This window comes from Haplochromis burtoni, unplaced genomic scaffold, assembly GCF_018398535.1.
Source record: "Haplochromis burtoni strain Fernald_Lab_line unplaced genomic scaffold, NCSU_Asbu1 Contig_181, whole genome shotgun sequence".
Lineage (NCBI taxonomy): Eukaryota > Metazoa > Chordata > Actinopteri > Cichliformes > Cichlidae > Haplochromis > Haplochromis burtoni.
This window is the reverse complement of record NW_024582542.1, coordinates 929476-952689: the sequence shown is the minus strand read 5'-3', so window position 1 is coordinate 952689 and position 23214 is coordinate 929476. Positions and strand designations below refer to the sequence as shown.

The 23214-nt window shown below is 38.9% G+C and overlaps 1 protein-coding gene across 2 annotated transcripts in view; it reads left to right on the top strand.

Moving 5' to 3' along the window:
- Positions 1 to 23214, top strand: part of LOC102294986 (alpha-1,6-mannosylglycoprotein 6-beta-N-acetylglucosaminyltransferase B) — a 117328-nt gene that overhangs the window by 34524 nt on the left and 59590 nt on the right. For both annotated transcript variants that reach the window (XM_005934444.3, XM_005934445.3), the window contains exons 3-6: positions 2482 to 2632; positions 17625 to 17734; positions 20116 to 20192; positions 21069 to 21248. In XM_005934444.3, coding sequence (XP_005934506.1) covers positions 2482 to 2632; positions 17625 to 17734; positions 20116 to 20192; positions 21069 to 21248 — 518 coding nt within the window. The remainder of the gene's footprint in view (positions 1 to 2481; positions 2633 to 17624; positions 17735 to 20115; positions 20193 to 21068; positions 21249 to 23214) is intronic.

Below are 23214 nucleotides of genomic sequence, written 5' to 3'. Positions count from 1 at the left end.
AAACCCTGATGGAAAGCTAGAGGAATAAACTGTGACCTTTGTGTTCCTGCTGTCCCAAGCTACATGCTCTAAGGTTCTTACCATCAACCCGTATGGTTACCAAAACTCTGTTGATGATGATGGACAGGATTTCTTTGAGGGAATATCTTATGAACTCTATTTGGTACAATTCTAACTGATGTGATCAAAATATGGACTGGATCAGTTTACGTTACCAAACCTTTGAAAAACAAGTTTTAATTTTCAACTGAAGGTATTGTATATGTCACAATCACCGCTTACCTATGTTTGCCTCATATAACCATCGACCTTACATCACGTTTCCTGTCGACCCCTCCAAAAATGATAAATTGCTACTTTTCGCCGCATCATTGTTGCGTTAATTTGTCATTTATGTTCGTAAGTTTGTTAGCTTTAATCTGTTTTTTATTTCATGTTTTATTTTAGCATCACGTTGGTATCTTTTACCTCTTCACCATTGTTTTTTATCTAAACTTGCAAGAAAGCAGATACCCATAATTAAAATAAATAAATAAACTGAAAGGTCGCTGAAGATTTAAGACATAATGTTTTGGTTAAGTATGCAATTTATGTAATATGTAGTTATTAAATGAAACTTTGAAACTTTTGCTTGGAAAACATTATATAAACCCTTTCAAGCTCTGTTGGTTGCTTGAAAGGGTTGAACGTGAGACAACTGCTTTGTCCCTATCTGATTTAAATGAGGTAATATATCAGTATGAGGTAAAGTATGTGATTTATTTTTATTTCATGATTCAGCTAAACAAAAGATAAAATATTGCCAAGATTTTACATGAATCTTGCTGGAATAATTTCCATTTCCTGGGACACTAGTTTTCACTCTGAATAATTTATCTATTACTTTTTTCTTTAAAAATGATGATCAGTACATACACCAAATAGAGAAGAGTAATTAAATGAGAAAGCTTTCCATCTGTGTCTCATGCTTTCAGTCACCTTCCTCATTCTGGTCCATTATGACTGAATTCATAGGCACTCTTGACCCTGCCAGAGTCAGTGTAATTATCCTAATGAGGTGTGGTAAACCTTTTTATACCGTCTCTCTTCTCACTGTCTCTGCTACTGTGTATGTGCTCTTTTGTGTTATGAGTCACTTTTCAACTCTGATGGCCAGTGTGTTCATCTTTCCACACACACACACACACAACTGTGTGCACAGCCACTCCTTTCGATTTCTCCTCTTGGATTTCACATGGACAGACAGAAGAACATGCAAGAAAAAGAAAGTGACTGAGCGCTCCAGCATAATTAGTTGCTGGCTTTTTATATTCCATATAGCCTTGGTGGACATCTCACCCTCATATCTTTATATCAAAGGGTATCAAAGGATATAAAGATAAGTCTACATTAAGACAGACTCCAGAGTGTCTGGTTTTCTGACCCGAGCAAAATCCAGTTTATGAGGAGAGATCAGAATACATCACTGGGTAATGTGCACTGCTGCAGACAGACAGGAAGAGATCAAGCTGGAGATATGCAGGTTAAAGACACATAATCAAAATGTTGGCTTTTAGACTTTAAGATGAAGAATAACACACGGGCTGAATTGAAGAGGAGCTGCTCTCATGAGTCTGAAATGGTAGGGTGAGGATGAGCTTTCGGTGCCAGAACATTTTCGATAACTGTGCAAGTCAAATTTATAAAATCGCATTGCCTCTCAATAAATTCATAGTATGTGCATGTGTGTGCCAAATTCTGGAACCATTATGCGCGTGCAGTTTTTGAGTAATTTAGCAGTCTTTCACTGGAACAATTTTTGGCAACGTGATAGCATCCCACCTGTGACAAAATTTTATCGGCCTGTATTTGAGATCAAAAGGAAGAGAGATTTCAAAGATGGGTCTAATCCAACTCATGAGCATTGGTTAGTTAAATTAGAGGTACTATTGAGTCCTGCTGGGTTGGAATTAATTTAATAAATGAGTTGATTTAAAACTGAAACACACACCAAAAATAGGGACACACAACAAAGTTCAAAGAGTTTTGACTTCATTTATCTTTGGATAAGAACTTAAATTGTAAGTATTGGAGTACTGGCCACGACCAACACCAAAGATCATAGATGGGCTGACGTTCTGTATTACAGTCTTCCTTGTAAGCAAAATTCATTACTATACAAGTAGTTTTCTTGACAGCCTTGCAAAGAAAAAGAAAAAAGTGATATTGAGGCTCCTACACACAATACAGAAGTTAAGTGGAAATCCTCACAAATCGGTTTGAGGACTTTTGCATTGTTTGCCACTTTGCTTTTGATCTTCATTGTAGTCAAGTGCATAGTGACAGTTGTGCAAAACAAGAACACAGCCAAAATCAGCAACAGTATGGTGAGCCAGAAGAGCTGAAGGCTGTATGATTAATGTGCGTGCTGTTCTGCAAGCTTCATGTACTCACTGTCCAGCTTTCATTCATCTCCTGTCTCACGTCTGTCTTTCCACTCAGTGCTGGGAGGCGTGGAGTCACGTGGTGTGCTGAGGAAGATTAGCGACATGTTGGAGGTGATTCTGAAGAGGATGGACAGTTTGTCCAAACTCGACAACACCTCCACCACTGACGCAAGGCGCCTGGATGAGCTCAGCTCTGCCATAAACAGGTACAGTATGTTTTTTCAGTTCTTTTAGTTCTTCTTACAGTTCTTGTGTGTTAACGGTTTACTCTATTCAGATCACCTCTCCTACGTAATGTCCTTCATAAATGTTTATAGTGATTATATATTAATAAATACAGGTTTATGTTATGTTTTTTGTCTTCGAAACTGCATCTGCCAGTATCAATCATTAATCAACATATAAAGGTTTCTTCCTATAAAAACACTGTTACCACTGTTATCAGTCTGAGTTTTATACTTCGTATACATATGAAGTTCGGGGAATTGATTAAAAAATATATAGTACAGTACTGTGCAAAAGTCTTGAGACGCCCATCATTTCTTTATGTTTTGCTTCCAAGGAGCCAGACTTTGTTGTAACCACTTTTAACACTTTAAAAGGCCTTCTGAGGGCCCTTCAAAGTGTTTTTCACTCATCCTCAGTTTAATTCGTATATCTGACCATTTTTAGACGAAGGGTCTTTTTTGTATTTTAGCCACTCACCACCGATCTACAACATTAAACGTCATTAACGCATAAAAAGCAACTAATACGAAGGATGAGCCAGCGTTGAAAAGAACCAATTTTAAATTTTATTTTTAGGCACCTTATTAGTAGCAGCCTTTCTCAAAAACATTTTTTAGTTGAATGTACAAAAAATGCCAAATATTCCACAGACGCCAGAGTAGGGAAGGCAGCTGGTGTCCTGCGACGTCTCCAACCTATTTGGAACTCGACCTCCCTGAATGTTAGGGTCAAGATCAGACTATTGATCTCTATCGTCTTCCCTACTGCACTTTACGCTAGTGAAACCTGGTGCTCAACAAGTGCAATTATTCAACACCTGAACGTGCTTCAACAACGTGGCCTGCGGCGAATCCTGAGAATTTCCTACCGGGACCGAATAACAAATGAGGAGGTCCTACGAAGAGCAGGCACCCGCCCATTAGCCGATGTTGTTGCAGAAAGGCGCTTCCGCTTTGCGGACCATATTTTACGCCTACCCCCTCATCGCCCAGCTAAGATTGCCATGACATGGCGTCCACGCACTGGCAAGCGAAAGCAAGGCCGACCAAAGACCACATGGCGTCGAACATTCATGGACGATCTGAGAACTGTCGACATTGCCTGGGACAAAGCTGAAGCAGTCGCTGCTGACCAACATCGATGGAGATCACCAACTGCCCGATGCGCCGCCCAGCGTAGGAGGAACTAAGTGCTAAGTAATTCCACAGTTTGACAGGCACAGATACCAATCAGTTGATTCCCAAAGAGCTATTAGCTGAAAACTACTAACAATTAACTGAAAATGAATAGTTCTTTGGGCCTATGTTGGCATGGTGTGCAGTGTGTCCTTGGAAAATGTCTCAAACTGTACAAATAGAGGATAAAATAGGAAGTGTCAAAATTGATGGAATTATGAGTGCAGAAAAGTACAAATTCAGATTGTGATCCGCCATGCAATACCATCTAGGAAGCATCTGACTGGCAACGTTTTTTTCAGCATGACAGTCCTCCCAAACACACTGCCAATGCAGAAAAGGCATACCTGTATAGAAAACCACACAATGGAACACTGTCAGTCATGGATCAGCCTCTCCATAGTCTGAGCCTCAACATTATTGAAGCTTGTGGGTTCATGTTGACAGAATGGAACAAAAGGAAGCCAGCATCCAAAGAGGAGCTTTGGATGTCCTTCAAGAAACCTGGAGAACTATTCCTGAGGATTACTTAAAGAAATTACAAGAAAGTTTGCCTGAGAGACTACAGACTGGTCATACCATACACTTAATTTCAAGATCGTTAGATTTACACAAACTGTGCTTTTGCCTTATATACTGTATTTCCATTTATATTTTCACTTTAACTATTTCCCATTTTCCTCTTCATTTCTTTATATTTTAGCAATATATAAAGAAACAACAAGTGGCCCCAGACATTTTCGTGGTACTGTAGATCCTTTTTTGTGATTTAAATTTGGCCAATTTCCGCTCCAGTTTCATCTTCCCTTGTATGTCCAGATGGCTTTGCAGTTGCTAAGATGAGTTCCTTATTATCATGTACAGCATCTCCCTGTCACCACTATAGTTGTGACTTCTGTCTTCTCTCCTTTTTACTCCTTGCAATATTGTGTTTAGCTCTTAGGTGCTTGCTCTCCCTTTCCCCCCCTCCTACAGCCACTTGTGGAAATTGCTGACTGGTAACTCAAAATCCCTGCTGGGAACAGACAAGTCTTGCATGACCTTGCTATTCTAGCTTTTATCAGACTGCTCCCCTCTTTGCCCCGTTAGCATTGAAACATCTGATTTGTCTCTTTCTATAACGTTCACTTCATTTACAACTTTCATTTTCAAACAGCCAGACTAAACTCAGCAGGAGTGATGTGATATACACTGACAGAAATCCCTTCACTTCCTCAAACCTTGTTAAATGATCCCAGATAAGCACTCAGGTTCAGGTCCGTGCAGAGGCACTCGAGCGGAAGAATGGAACGATTAATACAGTCTGACGTTGGTGTTAACTGCAATCAATGTCTAGTAATGGGCTGTTTAATGTGGAGGAAGCCGTTCTACTCCTAGGCCATTACTGAGAAGTACCCTGCTGAGAGTGTAACTCTGTATATTGTCAGGTACTCAAAGTAGGATGGTATTCATGTATTACTCTACTGAAGGGCATTGTTTTGAGGGGGTGAATAGATACTTATACTATGGGCAAGATGTAATTGCTTTTAAACATGAGCCGAAATCAATGCTGTGTCACAATCCTCTTTTAAACACTTAGTCCAGTTTGCCCTTGAGCACTAGAATTGCTGTTAGCTTACAACATCACAGCTAAATAATGAATAGATGTACTGCAGGGTCTCTCTAAATTAGTTAAAAATGTAGTAACAAGTGATTATGCTTCACAAATACATAATTAGGATAACTGAATCATAAGAACAGGCTATTTGGTCCCTGTACAGTGGTAGTGAGAGCTTGTTTGACAGTGCCAGCAATAAGTTCATGCTGGGGATTTCATTCCAACAAGGCTGCCCGATTCTGTTTAACCTTTATATTGAGAATTTCAAGGTTATAGTTCAATAGTTTTGGTTCACATCTTTGTTTTTTGGAGATAATGTGGTCATACTTTATCAAGCGATGGCCTCAAACTACAGTACCGGTAGTACTAACACAGTCTGTTACTGAGTTAAATAGCATCTCCACGTAGCGTTGGGCAGTATGGTTTGTAGGTTTTAGTGGTTTCACTGTATGTCCCAATATTATTTTTGTATAAAGTAAAGCTTTTTTTAATGAATTTATAAGGTATTAGTCACAGCTGATGTAGACAAGTGGTATCGACACAATGCTTCAAACTACTTTGTGAAAATTGGAATAAAAGATGGCGTTAGCTAGCATGACAGCAAATAGTTCAAAGTCCCTTTTGCAGCCAGCATTACCCAACAAGCATTGATGATGTAACTTTTTTAACTGTGTAATTATTGGTATAAGAAACAGATTATGTTTCACAAATAATTGTATTTTATGATGCTGAAGTTAGTTCTGTTGGCTGCTCCGTTTAGGGTCCACACAGTGAATCATGTGCCTCAATCTCAGTGTATCTGTAGTATCATCCTCTGTTACACTAACTCTCTGCATGCCCTTCTTAACCACATCCATGAATTTTCTCTGTGGTCTTTCCTATGGCCTAGCACCTCAACATCTTTTGTCCAGTATGTTTACTGTCTCTCCTTTGCACATGTCCAAACCATCTCAGCCATGCTTCTATAACTTTGTTTCCAAACTGCTCAACCTGAGCTGTTCCTCTGATGTTCTCATTTCTAAGCCTGTGCATTCTGGTCACTCACAATCAAAATCTATACATCTTTAACTCTTTTTGTCAGCGTCATAGTTTTCCAAACCAGACACCTTTCCCCTATGGTGCTATCCTTCTGTCACAGATCACCCTGGAGATATAATCTCCACCCACTCATCCTTGTCTGGACTCTCTTCTTCATTTTCTTCCTCTTATGTGTCCTGCACCACCCTCACATGCAGTACCACAGACCTTGTCTTGGCAACCTATTGTATAGATCCACAGAGACACAGCAGCAACTCTTTCTTCCCTTCTTTATATGTCTCATCAACACTCTCAAAGCAAACATGTATATGCAGTCTCATTCTTGGCATGAAGCCACACTGCTGCCCATTAGTTGTCACCACTCTTCCTAACCTAGCTTAAACAACTCTTCCCCAAAGCTTCATGGTATGGCTCATTAGCTTTACCCTTTTGACCACCTCTGCACATCACCCTTGTTCTTGAAAACTGGTGCCATCGCACGTCTTCTCCATTCCTCAGGTATCCTCTCACTCTCTTTAATTTTATTCAACAGTCTGGTTAAAAAGTCCACTACCTTAAACATCTCCATACCTCCACAGGTATGTATCTGGGCCCTTTCCCCTCATCTTCTTCATAGCTGATTTCACTTCCTCCTTACTAATTCTCTGCACTTCCTAATTCATTAACTGTCCTTCATCTGTCCTCCTTTCTCTCTCTCTCATGTTCTGCATTCATGAGCTCCTCAAAGTAATCCTTCAAGCTTCTCAACACACTCTTTTCACTTATTAGTGCACTTCCATCCACATCCTTCATCACCCTAATCTGCTGTACATCCTTTCCATCTTGATCTCTCTGTCTAGCCAGTAAATATACGTCTTTTTTTCCTTTGTTAGAGTCCAACCTCACATACAACACCAGGTTTTCCCTTTCTCTGCTGCAGGCCTAGCCTCCCAGTATCCCTGTCTATTGTCTTCATCTCCCTGACTATCACAAGTTTTCTTTGCTAACCTTTTCCTTTGAATAGTTTCTTTTACTCACTTGTACCTAATTTCACCACAAAGTCACCTTGTCCTCATTCCTCTGTCCAGAGAGTACACCAAACCCCTCTGTTGGCACTTTCTCTCAGTACTATAGTTGTACTTTCAGTTATCTGGTCTCAACTCCTCCCTGAACTCTGTGCAACATTTTTTCCTTCCTCAGCTTCCACCATTTAATCCATGTCTCTGCCTTGACTCGCTTCCTCTTCTTGATTTTCAAAGTCCTCCTACAGACTACCATCCAAAGCTTCTTAGCAGCATTCTCCCCTGATACCACCTTGTAGTATCTCTTTCAGATTTCACCGTTTGCAAAAGATTTTGGAGATTTAGTTGTGGATTATTAATTATTAATTTGGTTCTTATGTGACAAGCATACACTGGTAATAATGGTCCCTTCTTGATTTTTTTTCTTGCATTCCTAATAGCAATTAATATAATACATGCATAGAGTATGCATATGACATTACAACTACTGGATTTGTACATCCAGTATATCTTCATATCTTGTTCAAAAGTGGAGTGGGAGATTGACAGACAGATTGATAAAGCATCTGCGGTAATCATCGATCCTACCCTCAGCTGTGGCTATAATCTGTGGGCAGTAAGTGAAGCAATAAGAACACAGTGGGTACAAACACTCTTCCTCTGAAGGGTTTCTGGGCCCACCCACGGTGAGAGGGTGAAGAGCTCTGTCATTAAGGAGGGGTCAAACCAGACCTGCTGCTCCTCTTTGTCAACAGGAAATAACTGAGGTGGTTTGGCCATCGGATTAGGATGCCTCCTCTCGCCTTATGGTTGAGGTCTTTTGGGCATGTTAAAACAGATGTATATTTAATTAAAAGTGTTTGTCTTGCGGGCATAAAATATGGAGTGTATGAGCATTATAAAAGCATTTAGTTATGATATCTGAATGGTAGAGAATAAATCTTAGCAAGGTCTCTCCAGCCACAATGATAGATAGTGTCTGGTCAGTACTATTATTATTTTGTGAGGTGTTTTAATTTATTGTATTTTTTAAAATAAGTATTCAAAATACACCAAAACAGTAACTGTTTTCTTTTTTTTTAACCACTGAGTAAAAGAAAGTATAAAAACTCCAACAGGGCAACATTTGGAGTGTGATTGCTGCAATCAAGCTAACAAAATTAACCTGGAACACATACTCAGTTTGATGCGAGTAGGTGTTTGCTGTGTTTTCTCCTAATTTAACTCAATTTAGAGCTCACTGCTACTGCTAAAAAAGGCAACAAAAAATATTTTTAAAATGCACATTTGTTTTCATCTAATATGATATTAAATCAAATCAAAATGGCATTTAATTGTCAATAGTCTCATTTAACAGGAGTTATTTGAATGGAGTATTTGCATAGTGGTAGACCTATTTTCAGCAACCATCACTCCAGTTTTCTGTTGGAACGTTGTGTTACTTATGAAAGTTTATCATTTGATATCCTTTGAAATGCTAATTGATCATTAGGGGAAAAAAACTAAATTATGTTTTAACAGCTGAAAAACTTTGTGGTAATTAAAGCGCTGAAATTGGTGAGTTGATGAAGCATCAGCCTCTGTATGTTCAATTATAGTATTTTTAAAATGGCCAAAAACACTTTCTTTTCTTGTTCTGGATATTTATTCATTTAGGAAATAAAATTGAAAACATATAATGGTGTGCTGCTTCCTACTAAGAGAACGACACAAACTGCCTGTGGCTGCCTGATAGTCAGAAAGGTTGATTAAAAGGTGTGCAACAAGACAACTACATGAAAATGTTCTGTTAAGGAAACAGGCCACCTAACAGGTCCTCAACATGAAGTGACACAAAACTTAAACTTAGATACATAGAAAGTGTTATGGACAGAAGAAAGTCTGTGTTTGCTCTATGTCTGTTGTTTAACACATGAGGGATGTGGAACACATGAAAAGATGCTGGCGCTCCACAAACCTGCCAAGGAGGAAATGCAAGGACTTGGGTGTATTTGGGTAAAGTAGGAGATATAATCATGTGAAAACTATTTTCATGTGACTCTGTGAAGTCTTATATCTTGCTGACTGTTCTTTTAGCCACTCATTAAAAAAAAAAAAATCCATTACAGTGTCTCCTTGTTTCCAAAGCCCAGTGGGCAGTTTTGTACATACAATATATTTCAACTGTGTTTGATATCAATAATAGAAATTTACTTTCAATGCAACAATTTTCACAAAGTAGTTTGAGGTATTGGGTCACTGTGTGACTCATACCTAAAGCCTTGCAGCATATTTACACCAGTATATTTTAGGTATGCCAAAGTCAGGCAAGGATAGCAGCCAATTTCTATTGGTCATGCTGTAGAGCAAACCCACAAAATAGACAAGGAAAAAAAATCAAGGTTAGAGATTGACTCAAGTTTTTCTACAAGCAGTGCAACTTTCTTCAATTCTCTCATTACAAAGTTTAACTCAGCACTGGTGCTCTGTGAGTAATATAAAATCTAATCCAGAACACATTGTTATCACAAAAAACATTGATTTTTTTTAACAATAATCCTTTTTTGGAAATTTGTTTCAGATTTAGAAGGAGACCCTTGGAGTGGAGGAGTTTTGATAGCTGGAATGAAAGTTTTGATTCAGCATGCAGAATAAGAAACAAAGGAAAGTGGTGGGCAGATAGAAATGGGCACACATACACAACCATGTATTCGTAATCGTAACTTCTGTGATGGGGAGTAATATGTATGTGTGTGTGTGTGCACATATTAGTTAATGTGAGGTCATTCCTGCTAAAAAGCAGTTTGATCCTGAGAAAAGTGCACAGATCTGTGCACCTGCAGAAATTATGGCTGTACACACGCACACCAGAGTGACTATCACAACACTGATGACTTAACGTTCCTCTTTAGTTCAGTAATTTTCATTCACTCAATCGTTTCCCCTCTCGTATGCTTCCTGTGTTTCTTTTCCGCCCTGTTCTTAATAACTCTGTCTCACTTTTCTTTCTACGTTCCTGTTTTCCTCCCTGCACGTTCTCTTCCGGCTGCTCTACACAGAATGAGTGAGTGTGTGTCAGCAAGGAAATTGGGAATGAGTGACGTGGTAAAGTGTGATTTTTTTTCCAGCAGGGAGAGGAACAAATGGGAGGAAAGCACTTTATAAAAACATATCCCAAATCCAGGCCAGACAGGCACACACACACACCCATGCACACACTCACACACATATACACTGGGCGGCAGTCCCATCACAATGTGAGCTTCATTGGTGCTGACACACTCCAATGTAGCAGTGAATGGGACTTGATGTCTGAGGCCCCAGCCTATGATTCGCCCACAGGGCAGCCACTCATTAAAGTACAAAAAGGAGCAAAGGGAGGGAAAGGGACAGAGGAAATGGGAGGTGAAGATGAGGGAGGGGGAAAGGATGCAGATTTGATTCACTCGGTTTTACTGTGCAGTGGATAAGCTGCTAGATTGGTAAGTTTGCCCTTAGGCATAGACACTAGGAAGATCACTACTCTGGCATTGCTTCACCAATTTCTCCTCCCTTAAGCAACATCTAGGCTCCATCAGTAGCTACACTTCTTCACTGCTGGGGCCTTCTTTCTACAACAGCTATTGGAAGTAATCAACAACGAAACACCTATTTAATTAATTTCCTGGATTCACTTGCTTTAAAGTTTGTTTGTTTTTTTGTAGTCAGTGAACAGAGACAGGTAGCTTCAAAAGTAGCTTCAAAATATTTGATTTGTCTCTTTAGTTACTTTAGCCTTTAGCCTACCTACATGAACATTAAATGAGAGGGCATAATGTTTTACTTGACCCAGGTTTCTGGGTCATTTTTGGGATCATTTCTGGCTCATTTTGACATTCTTTGGTCCTAATTTGTATTTACTGAGGTGTTAAAAGGTATTGATGTTAAAATGGTGCAAAAGCCCTGATGACTGAGAAAGTTTCAGAAACATTAGATCCTTCCCCTTGGGTGAGAGAATCCAATGTGCTGTTAAGGTGCTCTTAAATTGTAAAAGCCCAATACTCTTATATAAATTCTATTCAGTTCAATTCAATTGTATTTATACAGCACCAAATCACAACAGCAGTGGCCTCAAGGAGCTTTATATTGTAAGGTAGACCGTACAATAATACATACAGAGAAACCCAACAATCATAGGACCCCCTATGAGCAAGCACTTTGGCGACAGTGGGAAGGAAAAACTCCCTTTTAACAGGAAGAAACCTCCGGCAGAACCAGGCTCAGGGAGGGGCGGCCATCTGCTGCGACTGGTTGGGGAGAGAGAAGGAAGACAGGATAAAAAACATGCCGTGGAAGAGAGACAGAGATTAATTACGAGTATGATTTTATGCAGAGAGGTCTATTAACACATGGTGACTGAAGAAGAAATACTCAATGCATCATGGGAATCCCCGGCACCTATCTTGCAGCATAACTAAGGGAGGATTCAGGGTCACCTGGTCCAGCCCTAACTATATGCTTTAGCAAAAAGGAAAGTTTTAAGCCTAATCTTAAAAGTAGAGATAGTGTCTGTCTCCTGAATCCAAACTGGAAGCTGGTTCCACAGAAGAGGGGCCTGAAAACTGAAGGCTCTCCTCCCATTCTACTTTTAAATACTCTAGGAACAACAAGTAGGCCTGCAGAGCGAGAGCGAAGTGCTCTAATAGGGTGATATGGTACTACAAGGTCATTAAGATAAGATGGGGCCTGATTATTTAAGACCTTGTATGTGAGGAGCAGGATTTTGAATTCAATTCTGGATTTAAGATGCTTATAGATGATCTCAATTAAGAGTATCAGTCTGCCAATATTACTCAATGTTATTGAGCTATCAGGGATACGACAGTGTCTGTAATGTCCAGGTCCTCTGACTTGTTCTCAGTCGTCCAGGTTGTGGTAATCTAAGGAGCTTGTAAAAAAAAGTGATTGCACTTCTTTACAGAAGGGTAGGATATCATATAGAATAACAAATACAACAACATTTTCATCATTGGTCATCCCTTGTAGCAGGTATATAAGAGAAAGCATGAAATCCCAATGCACTCCAGACCCACACCCTCAGACAAAAACTGGTTCATCCCGAAGACAAAACTCCCAAACACATTTTAAACAACGTAGTGTATGTTGTACAGTGCAGCGAGGAATGCTCAGACCTCTACATTGGAGAAACCAAACAGCCACTCCATAAACGCAAGGCACAACATCTGCATCTAAAAGATAAAGGCCAATCTTTCGAGGATGCCAGTGTTCACATTTTGGACAGATGGTTTGAAAGAGGAGTGAAAGAGGCCACCTATTCCCTCTGTGAATGACCATCTTTGAACAGGGGGGTGGCTTACAACACCAACTGTCTTCCACCTACAATGCAGTTTTGAGATCCTCAGGATTCCCATATGCTTGTTTGCCATTCACCTAGGGACCATTTTTGATCCGAGGACACCACAAGGGGTGCCCACTCACAACTTGTGTCAGGTGATCTCAGTAGGTCACATGGTAGGGCAAGTCAAGGTCTCACAATGGGTTTTCACACCTTGGCTCTTTTGATGAGGCACATGATCAATAGTGGGTCAATGACCCTTTTAAAGGAACAACTCCCATTAGGGTTTAAATACCTGATTTCGTTTTAGTACTGATGAAGCTTTTCAGATGAGAGGTGAAACGCTTTCAAGAAACCTAAAGAAGTCCAGTCGCTTTTCTTTCCAGGCTCCTCAAAATCTGCCATATTTATTCATGTCTGATGACTGCAAAAATCATAGCATACAATTCATATTCTTTTTCTTCAAACTCATCAATCGTTTGGTGGCACAAGCACTTTGTTTGTGCCTTTATACATGTGTATAGGCATATATGCCAGTCTGTATTTGTGAAAATTGGTCTATTAACACCATGAAACTGGGTGGCATAAGACAACATGAGCATAAACAAAAAAAACACCAGCCAAACCCACAAGCTAACACCTTGTCATGTGGATCTTTTGTTCAGATAGCTTTCATTGATGGGATGCTGCCAGAGCTGTCCTCTTCCCTTAAGAGGATGAAGTCATTAAGCAGAATGGGAGGGAGAGAGAAATAAGTACATGAAAACAGATTTTTATTTGTATCCTTAGAAAGCCTCCCTCTAGTTAACATTGATTTTCTCTTGCTGCCAGTTCATTTTCAGAGTGTTCTACTTCTACTTGGCTCCATCTGTGAATTTCTTCTCGTTTCTTCTCCCCCTATACTTTCTTCCCGTTTTGTTTTCCCTTTGCGCTTCCTCATTTCTGTCTTGTTCCGCTCATTTGTAAAAGAGCCAACTGTCTACATTCATCAAACGGGAGGAAACTTTATTGCAAGTAGCGTGCAACAGTCAACCATCAAATATGTATATCCTTGTACTTCTTTGATCATAATCATCGTTTAATGTTTCAGTCAAGCTGTTTTGTCTGCTTCCTCGTGAAGGCACAGGGGATGTCTTTATTTTATCCTCTTTTTCCTTAACATAAAGGTCCCTCTGGCACTCGTGGTCTGTTTGCAGTGGATGGTTGATCTCCTTTCCTTTCATGCCAGTGTTATTCCATTTTATCCTCAACTCTCCCAGTCTATGTATGTCTTCCTCATTGCTTTTGCCCTATCTGGATCACATTGTGCAAGCTGCTTCTATTGCTCTTTCATCCACATCTCTGCCTTAGTTTCTCCCGCTCTGGCTGTCTCCTTTCTCCTTCCCTGTGTGTTCATCTCTCGAGATTAGTTTACACTGTAGCATAAATTAGAGCTGAGATTAGAAGGTCATGTTCCATGAGGCAAAGTTGCACAGTTAAGCCCCCCAAAGAGAGCCTTACATAAGATGGGTTACCTATCTTACCAAGCACTGTGTTATCTTCTTCGGCTGGGAACTTTTGTGGAATCCTCTCTAAAATAATATTAATGTTTCAGTCGAATTTTATAACCTAAAATGATCCTGGTTCTCATTGTAAGACAATGTAAGATAATAAGTTGAACTGATGCAATTTACTAATGTGTATTTTCCTCACTTCAATGAAACAGAGGACTGAAATCATAATTAGTTCTGTTGTAAGCTCTTATTATAACTGCTACAGAGCACATTCATGCTAAGTGTGTTTGGAAAGGTTTGTTAATACAGTGGATATTGTTTTCTCTGTAGTTTGTTAGATGTGCGGAGTATAATTTGTGGCAATAAAAAATACATGCAATAATTGATCTTAATTAAGCTCTAGTTTAAAATCCTTTTATACAAAACTGACATGAAATGCGGCGCTTAAAAAAAATAATATAAAATGCATAAGCATAGCTAAGTAATGTGAGAACTGGAGATGACTTTTTCTCTGAAACAACAGATAATAATGGCTCTGCTACTGAAAATAGTTACTAATAATTAACTGAAAGTGAACTGCTGTACGCCCACCTTTACTTGACATATTGTGCCTTATCAAATAAAAGTAAAATTTATATACAACAAGTAAAAGTCACTTACGTAACTTTCCAGTATCTTTATAATTTCACCAGATAACAGGACATTAACCCTTTTCTTTTTTTTTCCATTTGCCTACATAATCCGGTCGTTAAGTGATGACGTGACGAATCCTACTTCCGGGCCTAAAGTAGTCTGCGTTTAATATGGCTTTTGTGTTGTTAACATTTTTAATGTTTTGCACTTTCTTCTATTTAATCTCAAAAAGCTCCTAAAACAGTCAGTGATCACTGTTGACCTCCCTCGGCTTTTATTACCGCTAATCATTTATTTAAGATCAGTTTTTAAAACCTTAGGATGTAACTACAGCCCAGCCCATGCAGCAGTATATGAATGACTAACCTCGTATTGTGGATGGATTATCTCAGTTGTTCTCCTGGCTGAAGTTTGGTCCTTTTACAGCATCCTGCTATGCGATTACATTTGTTCCTGACCACCAAGAACACTCACGTTAACTTTTATCGAGTGGAAAAAAAGTTAGCTTGTTTATATTATGCTAACATAGCTGTGTCGCTAGCGGTCACGTAGCACATCATTATATACAAGCTAGCCAAACTTCAGTAACCCTACAAACGTCACTGCTGTTTAGTTTTCTGTCTTCATTTATGCTGGAAGTGATAGCAGAGCTGTACGTTTTAATTTGTTTCCAAAACCCGGCAGTCAGGACATGCTATATTGTATTTAGATAGAAGCTAGCTAAATTCCTGCTAACTTCTAACGCCGTTAAATGTCATAAATTCCGTTTTCATGGATGCCTGGATGTTAAATTCAATTGTTACACCTGGTAGAGCAGAACGCTGGTCATTTTATTAAAGATGAAAGACTTTAGACAGTTTTTCAACTCTCAGTAATGCCATAGTGATCGTTTGATATATGGACCTGCAGCGGAGTTTAGGTCCAGACACGGCTAGTGACGTCAGACTTAACGACTGGATTATCCTAGCAACTGCCCATCCTCAAGATACTGACTTGTGGTTAAAATGTCCATGGGTGAAGTTCATTAGGTTTGTTGTTATTAACATTTTTGCAGTGGTTCCCCCATGTTTTATTTTGGCGAACTCTGTGTCATCACTTACACTAATGACATGATCCCTTATACGCAAGTATTCTTACACCGCTGTGTATGTTTTGCACATGCTTGAAATGAACCTCATTACCGAACCACTAATATGTAAAGCTGATCAACCGGTCACTGATCTGGGCAAAGAATGCTAAAAATAGGTCCTTGCCGGTTGATCGATAGATCTCCAGATACAGACGGATGAATAGATGGATGGAGTTGGGATGGTGGCTCATACTTAGCTCGGTACTGGAAGCAAAACTCACTTTTACTGTCTAATAATGGATGTTTCTTTAAAAATGTTTTTAAAGAACAGAATTTTTTGACAAACAGAAATTATGTAAAATGAAAAATATTTTTCCAAACATGTACATACTCTTCAAGAGTTTTATTGAAAAAGAAAAAAGTAATTCCAAAGCTGCACTTAATGTGAATTATTCAGACAAACGTACAAGTTAGTGTGCTGTATGCCAAAATTTTACCTCACCTAACCAAACCACTACACATCACTTTACTTTACAACATTTCTACATTCTGGTGACAGCTGTTGTCCCTGAAATATACATGCCCCTAAAAATAATGGATTCTCTGTTGCAGTGAACATATTAAAGAGGGTGCAAACATACGCAGTGAAGCTTACAAGTGACACTTACAAAGATGTTAATGGAGCATGGAGACTGCCTGTGACTTTGATGGCTGTCCTGTTCTTTGTTTACACTTTGTAAAGCAACAAAAAAATTTCTTCACATATTCCCTCCGCCCCATCATTTATTATTTATTTAGTTGCTGTTGTTAGCATTAATTTAGTTCAGCAGACATGTGATGATGCTATATAGACACATATACACACATACATGATCAATAATTTGTATTATCTTCCCTGATGATGAGTTATTGTGCTTTATTCAAGCCTCTGGCTTTAATGAGGGTTAATACAATCTGCTGATTAGACAATACAGTCAGACAGGAAGGCACACGCATACACAGACACATGCTGCATGCTGCAAGTGAATCATTTAAATGGACATAATGGGCACAGCAGTGTGGGTGTGCAGGCTTGGCTTTGCACTATATGACGTGCAACCATGCAGTCTAATGTTTTGGGAAGGAAAACTGAAACATATACACATAATACGCACACATTTCCCACACATCTTATTATGTGAATGGGAAGTGTCACACCCCAGAGAGGAAGTGGTATTAACAGTGAAGGTCTTTTCCTATTTCACGCTCCAACCATGTGTCTACTAATTTGCATCCCCTACTAACACTTCTACATCTATTGAAATGTAAAAAAAAAAAAAAAAGGGGGGGAGAGTTGCAACGGAAAGTAAGAGAGAAAAGGGAGTTGGCGACAAATCGGACGGAAAAAGGTAGAAACCACAAGTGGAGAAGTGGAATAACAAGAGAGGAGGGTCATTAGCCCATGAATGAATGAGTGAATGAATGAATGGAGAAAGAGTATGTAGTAGGGAATGCACTAAATGTCAATGCACAAGATGGGGGTGAATGGCAATGGTTGCTTGAAGATTTTGCTGCCAGGTGTGTAAGTAACACAAGTGCTGTACTTTGCCATCTGTCCATCGTGAGCACCTGCGTTTCTTCACTCTAAGTCCAGGTGTTTTGTGTCTACAGGTTTCAACCAGCCAGCCTGGTGGAGAGGATCCAAGCTATCGCCCAGAATGTCTCTAACATGGCCATCAGGGTGGAGCAGATATTGCAAAACAGTATGGTGCAAGGCAGAGGTACAGTATCATTATCATCATGGTTTCACCTTCTTGTTTACAATATGTGTGAGTAAAATCCAGCTTATCATTGGTTTCCTTGTTCTGTAGATTGACTACAATTGCAGACAACATCATAAATTAATATACAGCACAGGGATATTACAAGAACAATAAATAAGTATACAGGACACACCTCACTCTCATCCAGCCTGCTCCACTCTTATGATTTACATTAAGAAACTGATTGATTAACGTTGTTACCCCAAAGGGAAACGGGCTTGCATTATGCACAATAAACACACAATTGCGTACAATGTCATTATACACAATAAAAATGTACACATAAAAGAGGAGGGCACTGGCAGACACTTGGTACCAGTGATGGTATACGTGGACTCACACAATGTGAAGAGTGGATCGCAAACATTGCACCACTGCATAAGATCAGCCACTGAAATGTAATCAGTAATTTACAACTTGAAGCACAGCTGAACACATGAACAGCTGTCAGCTTGTGATGACAAATATGCAGACCCACACATGCAAAGGAACGAGGAGAAACAGAAACACACACATCTGTTATTCAGGTGTTTTTTTGTTTTATCACTGACACAAATCAGTTTTCATACCATGTCAGTTAGCAGAGCTTCTGTCTGACACCTTCTGACACAAAAATATTAAAACATAGTAGAAAGTATTTGGACAATGGGTCGTTATACTAGATTAAAATACACAGTCAAAAACACCACCATGAAAAAAATGAGATGTTTGATTTGAGTCAACATCCAGAATCTTCTGTAGTCAGTCATATCAGATTTTTTTTTTTTTTTTTTTTTTTCCAGTAAATTAAAAATCGAGAGAAATAAACTCAGGCTATGGAATCATCACGGAAGCTCTGAAGTGGAGGCGAGGTCATCTCTGTAAATGTCAGCTCTTATCCAACTGTGTGGTTTTTTGTTGTCTTGTTCACAACAGACTTTTTTTTAATCAAAACCGCAGTAATACCAAATATCCGCCCACTTTCCTCTGTTACTTTTTTCTTGAGGCTAATTGCTCAACTCTTTACATGAGAATAAATGAGCATTACTTCTCCTTTTGTTTTCGCCTCTGCATCTGCAGGGACAATGGCACACGCCAAAATGAAAACAGTGCTGCTTTCTCTAATCACAGATGAATTGAAACACTGCTGGCAGACTTTATTATCATACGGCTCAGTGGCGGTTTATTTATCTCGTGGTCAGGCATGTGCGAGAAGAAACAACAGGAGAAATAGAGTTAGAAGACGTGATTAGAATTTCCTTCCCTTCAAACACTGGCAAGGCTTTTATGTTCCATCTAGAAGGGACAGAAGTCAAGTTTTTATCTTGTTAGTTGACCACATTTTCAGTTGTTGCCTTAGTGGTTGCTATTGTAATCACATTTGCAGCCAATCCGTGTATGTTTTCAGTTGATGGAGACAAGCCCCAGGGAAGACTTATGTAGAGAAATGTCTCTTTTTCATTAGGCAAATGGAAACAGACAGAATCTAAGAGAAGACAGATGTGATGGTCCGGAGAGAGAACTAGGGAGAGAAGGAGGGGATTTAAAAGAGAGGGGGAAAGAGCGAGAAAATCTAACTGCAATGGTTCTCGGACACAGTCTTCCCGTCTTCTCACATCGGCAGCAGAGAGGCAGTTAACTAAGTCATTGGAGCAATTAATGCAGTGTGTGCAGCCTAAGTGAGCAGACGTAGTTGCTAGCGTAACTGAAGGATGGTTGGCGGCAGCGGGAGACAGACTGCTTTGTCAGGCCCAGTGAATATTGTGCACTGCAGTAGATATGTTGCAAGGCTGCAAAGGGAAAACCACGGAGATTTATGAGCTCTTCCCAGCATGTATGACATAAACAGTAAATGATTGTGTTATGGAAGGAAGTGAATATTGCTATGAAATTTCCATAGGCAAGTGGAGTGAAGCAGTTACTGTGAGTAATGCTGTAACCTCTTGGTTCTCAGAGGCCAGCCTTTGGGTCAGACGAGTTCACGTCTAGTCATTTTGAGTAAATAAATCGATTAGCAGAAACGAGACTGGAATTTTAAAGAGACTTTGACAAGCTCCATATGCTGATAAATGAGCTGATAGATAGTATTACATTGGCTGATTGCTGTTGGAAATGTTATATTCACTGGAGAATAAATATTCTCATTAGAGCCAACTGATTTAAGTGAACTAAGCCTTCAAGCCTGTAGACTAATGAAGCATCAGTGATTGTGGCTAATTTTACTCACAGCAGGCGTAAGTCAATTGATCATTTAACTGGATATTTACAAATGTAAATATCTTCTGTAAAATGTGAAGCTTATAAATCACAGATTGATGTTTTAATCTGGAAGCAAAAGTTCACTCACTGTGTCTTTTCAGTATTGAGAGATGGGTCGTCAAGTCAGTGTGAAGTGCCGAGAGACCCTCGCTTCCCAGAGTGTCCTGGAAAAGTAGATGTGAGTATTTAGCTGTTCTCTTCATTTCACTGTGTGAAACTGACTAGTTGATTGGGCTTAATGAGGGTATAACTACCCAATTAAATAATAAACTTTAAGATACTATATCTAAAAGAAAAAATAACACGATTTCTATCAACACTAATTTGGTTTTGGCGGCATGGCTCTGTAATGTGACCTCTCCACCCTTCCTCACGCATACATGAAGCACACTTCCCAGCTGTTAGATTTCCATTTCTTCTTCTGGCTTTATGAAAAGCCAGAAGAAGAAAGAAGCACAGAACATAACAGGCGTCAGTGTCAGTAAATATGACACTAAATAAAGAGTTATGATGGGTTTCAAAGCAGCTTGCACCTGTGGTCAGCCTGCTTAAAACCAGCTTTATCAACACATCCTTTAGGAGTTTTACCATCAGCTGATCTTCTACACAGCAGACCAAGCTCCTCTGCTGGTCACACCTAAATCTGGAACTTCCTAATTTTATAAATGTGCAGTTATTAATAGAAAATGATTTAAAAACATTTTGTTACCATTATTTTGTCTTGTTGCAGAAAGACAATTGTGAGTTATTAATTGTTGTTTCTATCTAATATACGTATAGATATGTATATATAGAATATAATTAAAATTATATATATTATATATATATATATAATATATGTATATATATATATATATATATATATATATAATTATATATATTATATAATACATAATATATACATAATATATATACATATATATATGTGATATAATATATATATATAAATATATATATAGTATATATATATATATTGGAGTCAGATGATTAAATCTTTGGTAAGTAATTTTTCTGTTTTTGTGTGTGTACATATTTCTTCCTGTGTGTCCTCTAGTGGATGCGTGCACGGTGGACATCAGATCCTTGCTATGCCTTCTATGGTGTTGATGGTTCAGACTGCTCTTTCCTCATCTACCTGAGTGAGGTGGAGTGGTTCTGCCCCCCACTGGCCTGGAGGAACCACAGCAGCCCCCCTACCCAGCATACACAGCCAGCAAAGTCCCCCAAGAGACAAGTAAGGGAGCAGTAGTGCTATTAGAAACACAGGCTGCCAACTGACACCTGATGAATGTACAATAAACCCACAAGTGATGATGCTTGGCTCACCAGCTCAGCAATGTGAAGATGATGTGTTAATAAAAATCACAAAGAGAATCTGTGCCACAGTTGCTTAAAAATGTGTAATTTCGTAAAATTCTGTGAAATAAGGGCCAAAAAATCCAGAAGAAAGAAGTAAAAATTAGAAATTGCCTGTACTGCCACTCTGTTCATATATATTGTATTGACTGTATTATTTCCAGTACTTCAGTGGTTGAGAATATTTATAGTGAAACATCAAAGAAACAGATTTTTTTTTGTCTCATGACATGAATAAAACATGTTACCAATATGTAGATACTTACTTCTTGTAAGGCTTTTATTGTAACACTTTCCCACGCTGTTGGCACCTAAACAAACATCTGGTCAGCAGATGGAATACTTAAATGTTAATTACTTGCCTCGGTATGAAATGTTCTTGGATGAAACTTTAATTTGTCCCTCAGTCAGTTAGACTTAATAACAAGCATCTCCTGCAGGACAGACAGAGCAGCACTGACTCAAAGATAGCAGCAGGCTCTGCTGATTTCTTGTGTACTGGAAGCATGTAAAGTGCGAGGTGATGTTGCTGGTAAGTTATTTATTAAGATGTGCTTGTTTGGAGAAGTAGCTTTTGATTCCGTGCAAGCCTAAGATAGCAAATGACTTGTAATCCAGATTTCTGTTTGCTAAGGTTTTTACTTTAAGGGTTGGAAATATCTGCTTTCATTCACCTTTCTTGTGTCCTTGATTCAAGACCTTTTTTATTTTTAAACTTAAAAAAATCAAATTTTAAGTTTTGTAGGGGAAAGAAAGTTGAGTCAAGATGGTGGAAAACAGAGTGCCACAGAGGAAAAATGGCTTTAGACAAGCAATATTGTGTTAGTTAACTGCTGGAACTGACAAATAGGGCATGTTTGTACTATAATTATAGTGTTTTCAAAAAATTGTTTTTCTCTCTCTGCCATTTCGTCTGAAAGTGCAGCCTTTGTATTATGATTTCAGGCTGCCGTTAGTAACAACAGAAATGTAAAAAACTAGCCTGAGGTCGGTGAGCTGTTAATAAATGTCCAGAGTAGCAGTCAAAAGAATTTAACAGTCCTTTTCTTCAGAAGAAACCTTACAGTTGAGTAAGGCGTCTGACCCTGCTCACGCCCTATTTAAAGCAGACCTCATCCACGGCTGCTAATACTGATTGATTTTTAATGTTAAAAAATTAATACATAGTCTGACAGCAAACCTCACGGTGCCTTCAGGTGCAAATCTGCGCAGTGGTAATACAGGACTATGGATTTTGAAATTCAAAATAGGGAACAAGGACAGAACTGTGCACTGAATCTGAATATAGTGGCACCTTTCTCAGTCACATTCTCTCACTCAGACCGTATCACGAGTCTTTGAAATAGTTAAAAATGTGATGCCTGCACAATGTTTGCAGTTTCACTTTTCCTTTCTTTTAATAACTGTCTTAAGAGCGACATCTTTAGAAACTAACCGGAATGCTAATACAAATGAAGACCAATCGACTCCCTGACAAAAATAACTGAACTATTTTTGTGTTTTATAAAAACATTGCTGAACCAAAGCTTTTAGAGTAGAAAACTCAAAGTATTAGTTAGAAAGACTGCATTTGCTCATAGCTGCTCCTTGTATATTTCATTGACAGAAGTACTTTAATATTACGTGTGGTACTTAGTACTAGTAACAGTAGTACTGGTACGTAATAGTACGTTATGAGTGTTAAAGCTGACTGAATTTTAGTCCCTCTGTGCTGCAGATGGGAGGAAAAACATGGCAAAATTATTTATTGTTTGGCTACCAGCCTGCATTTGCAGGTATTGCTGAATTACCGTGACATACCTTCATAGCTATGGTGTTTACTGGCAGTATAACCAAAGCTTTGA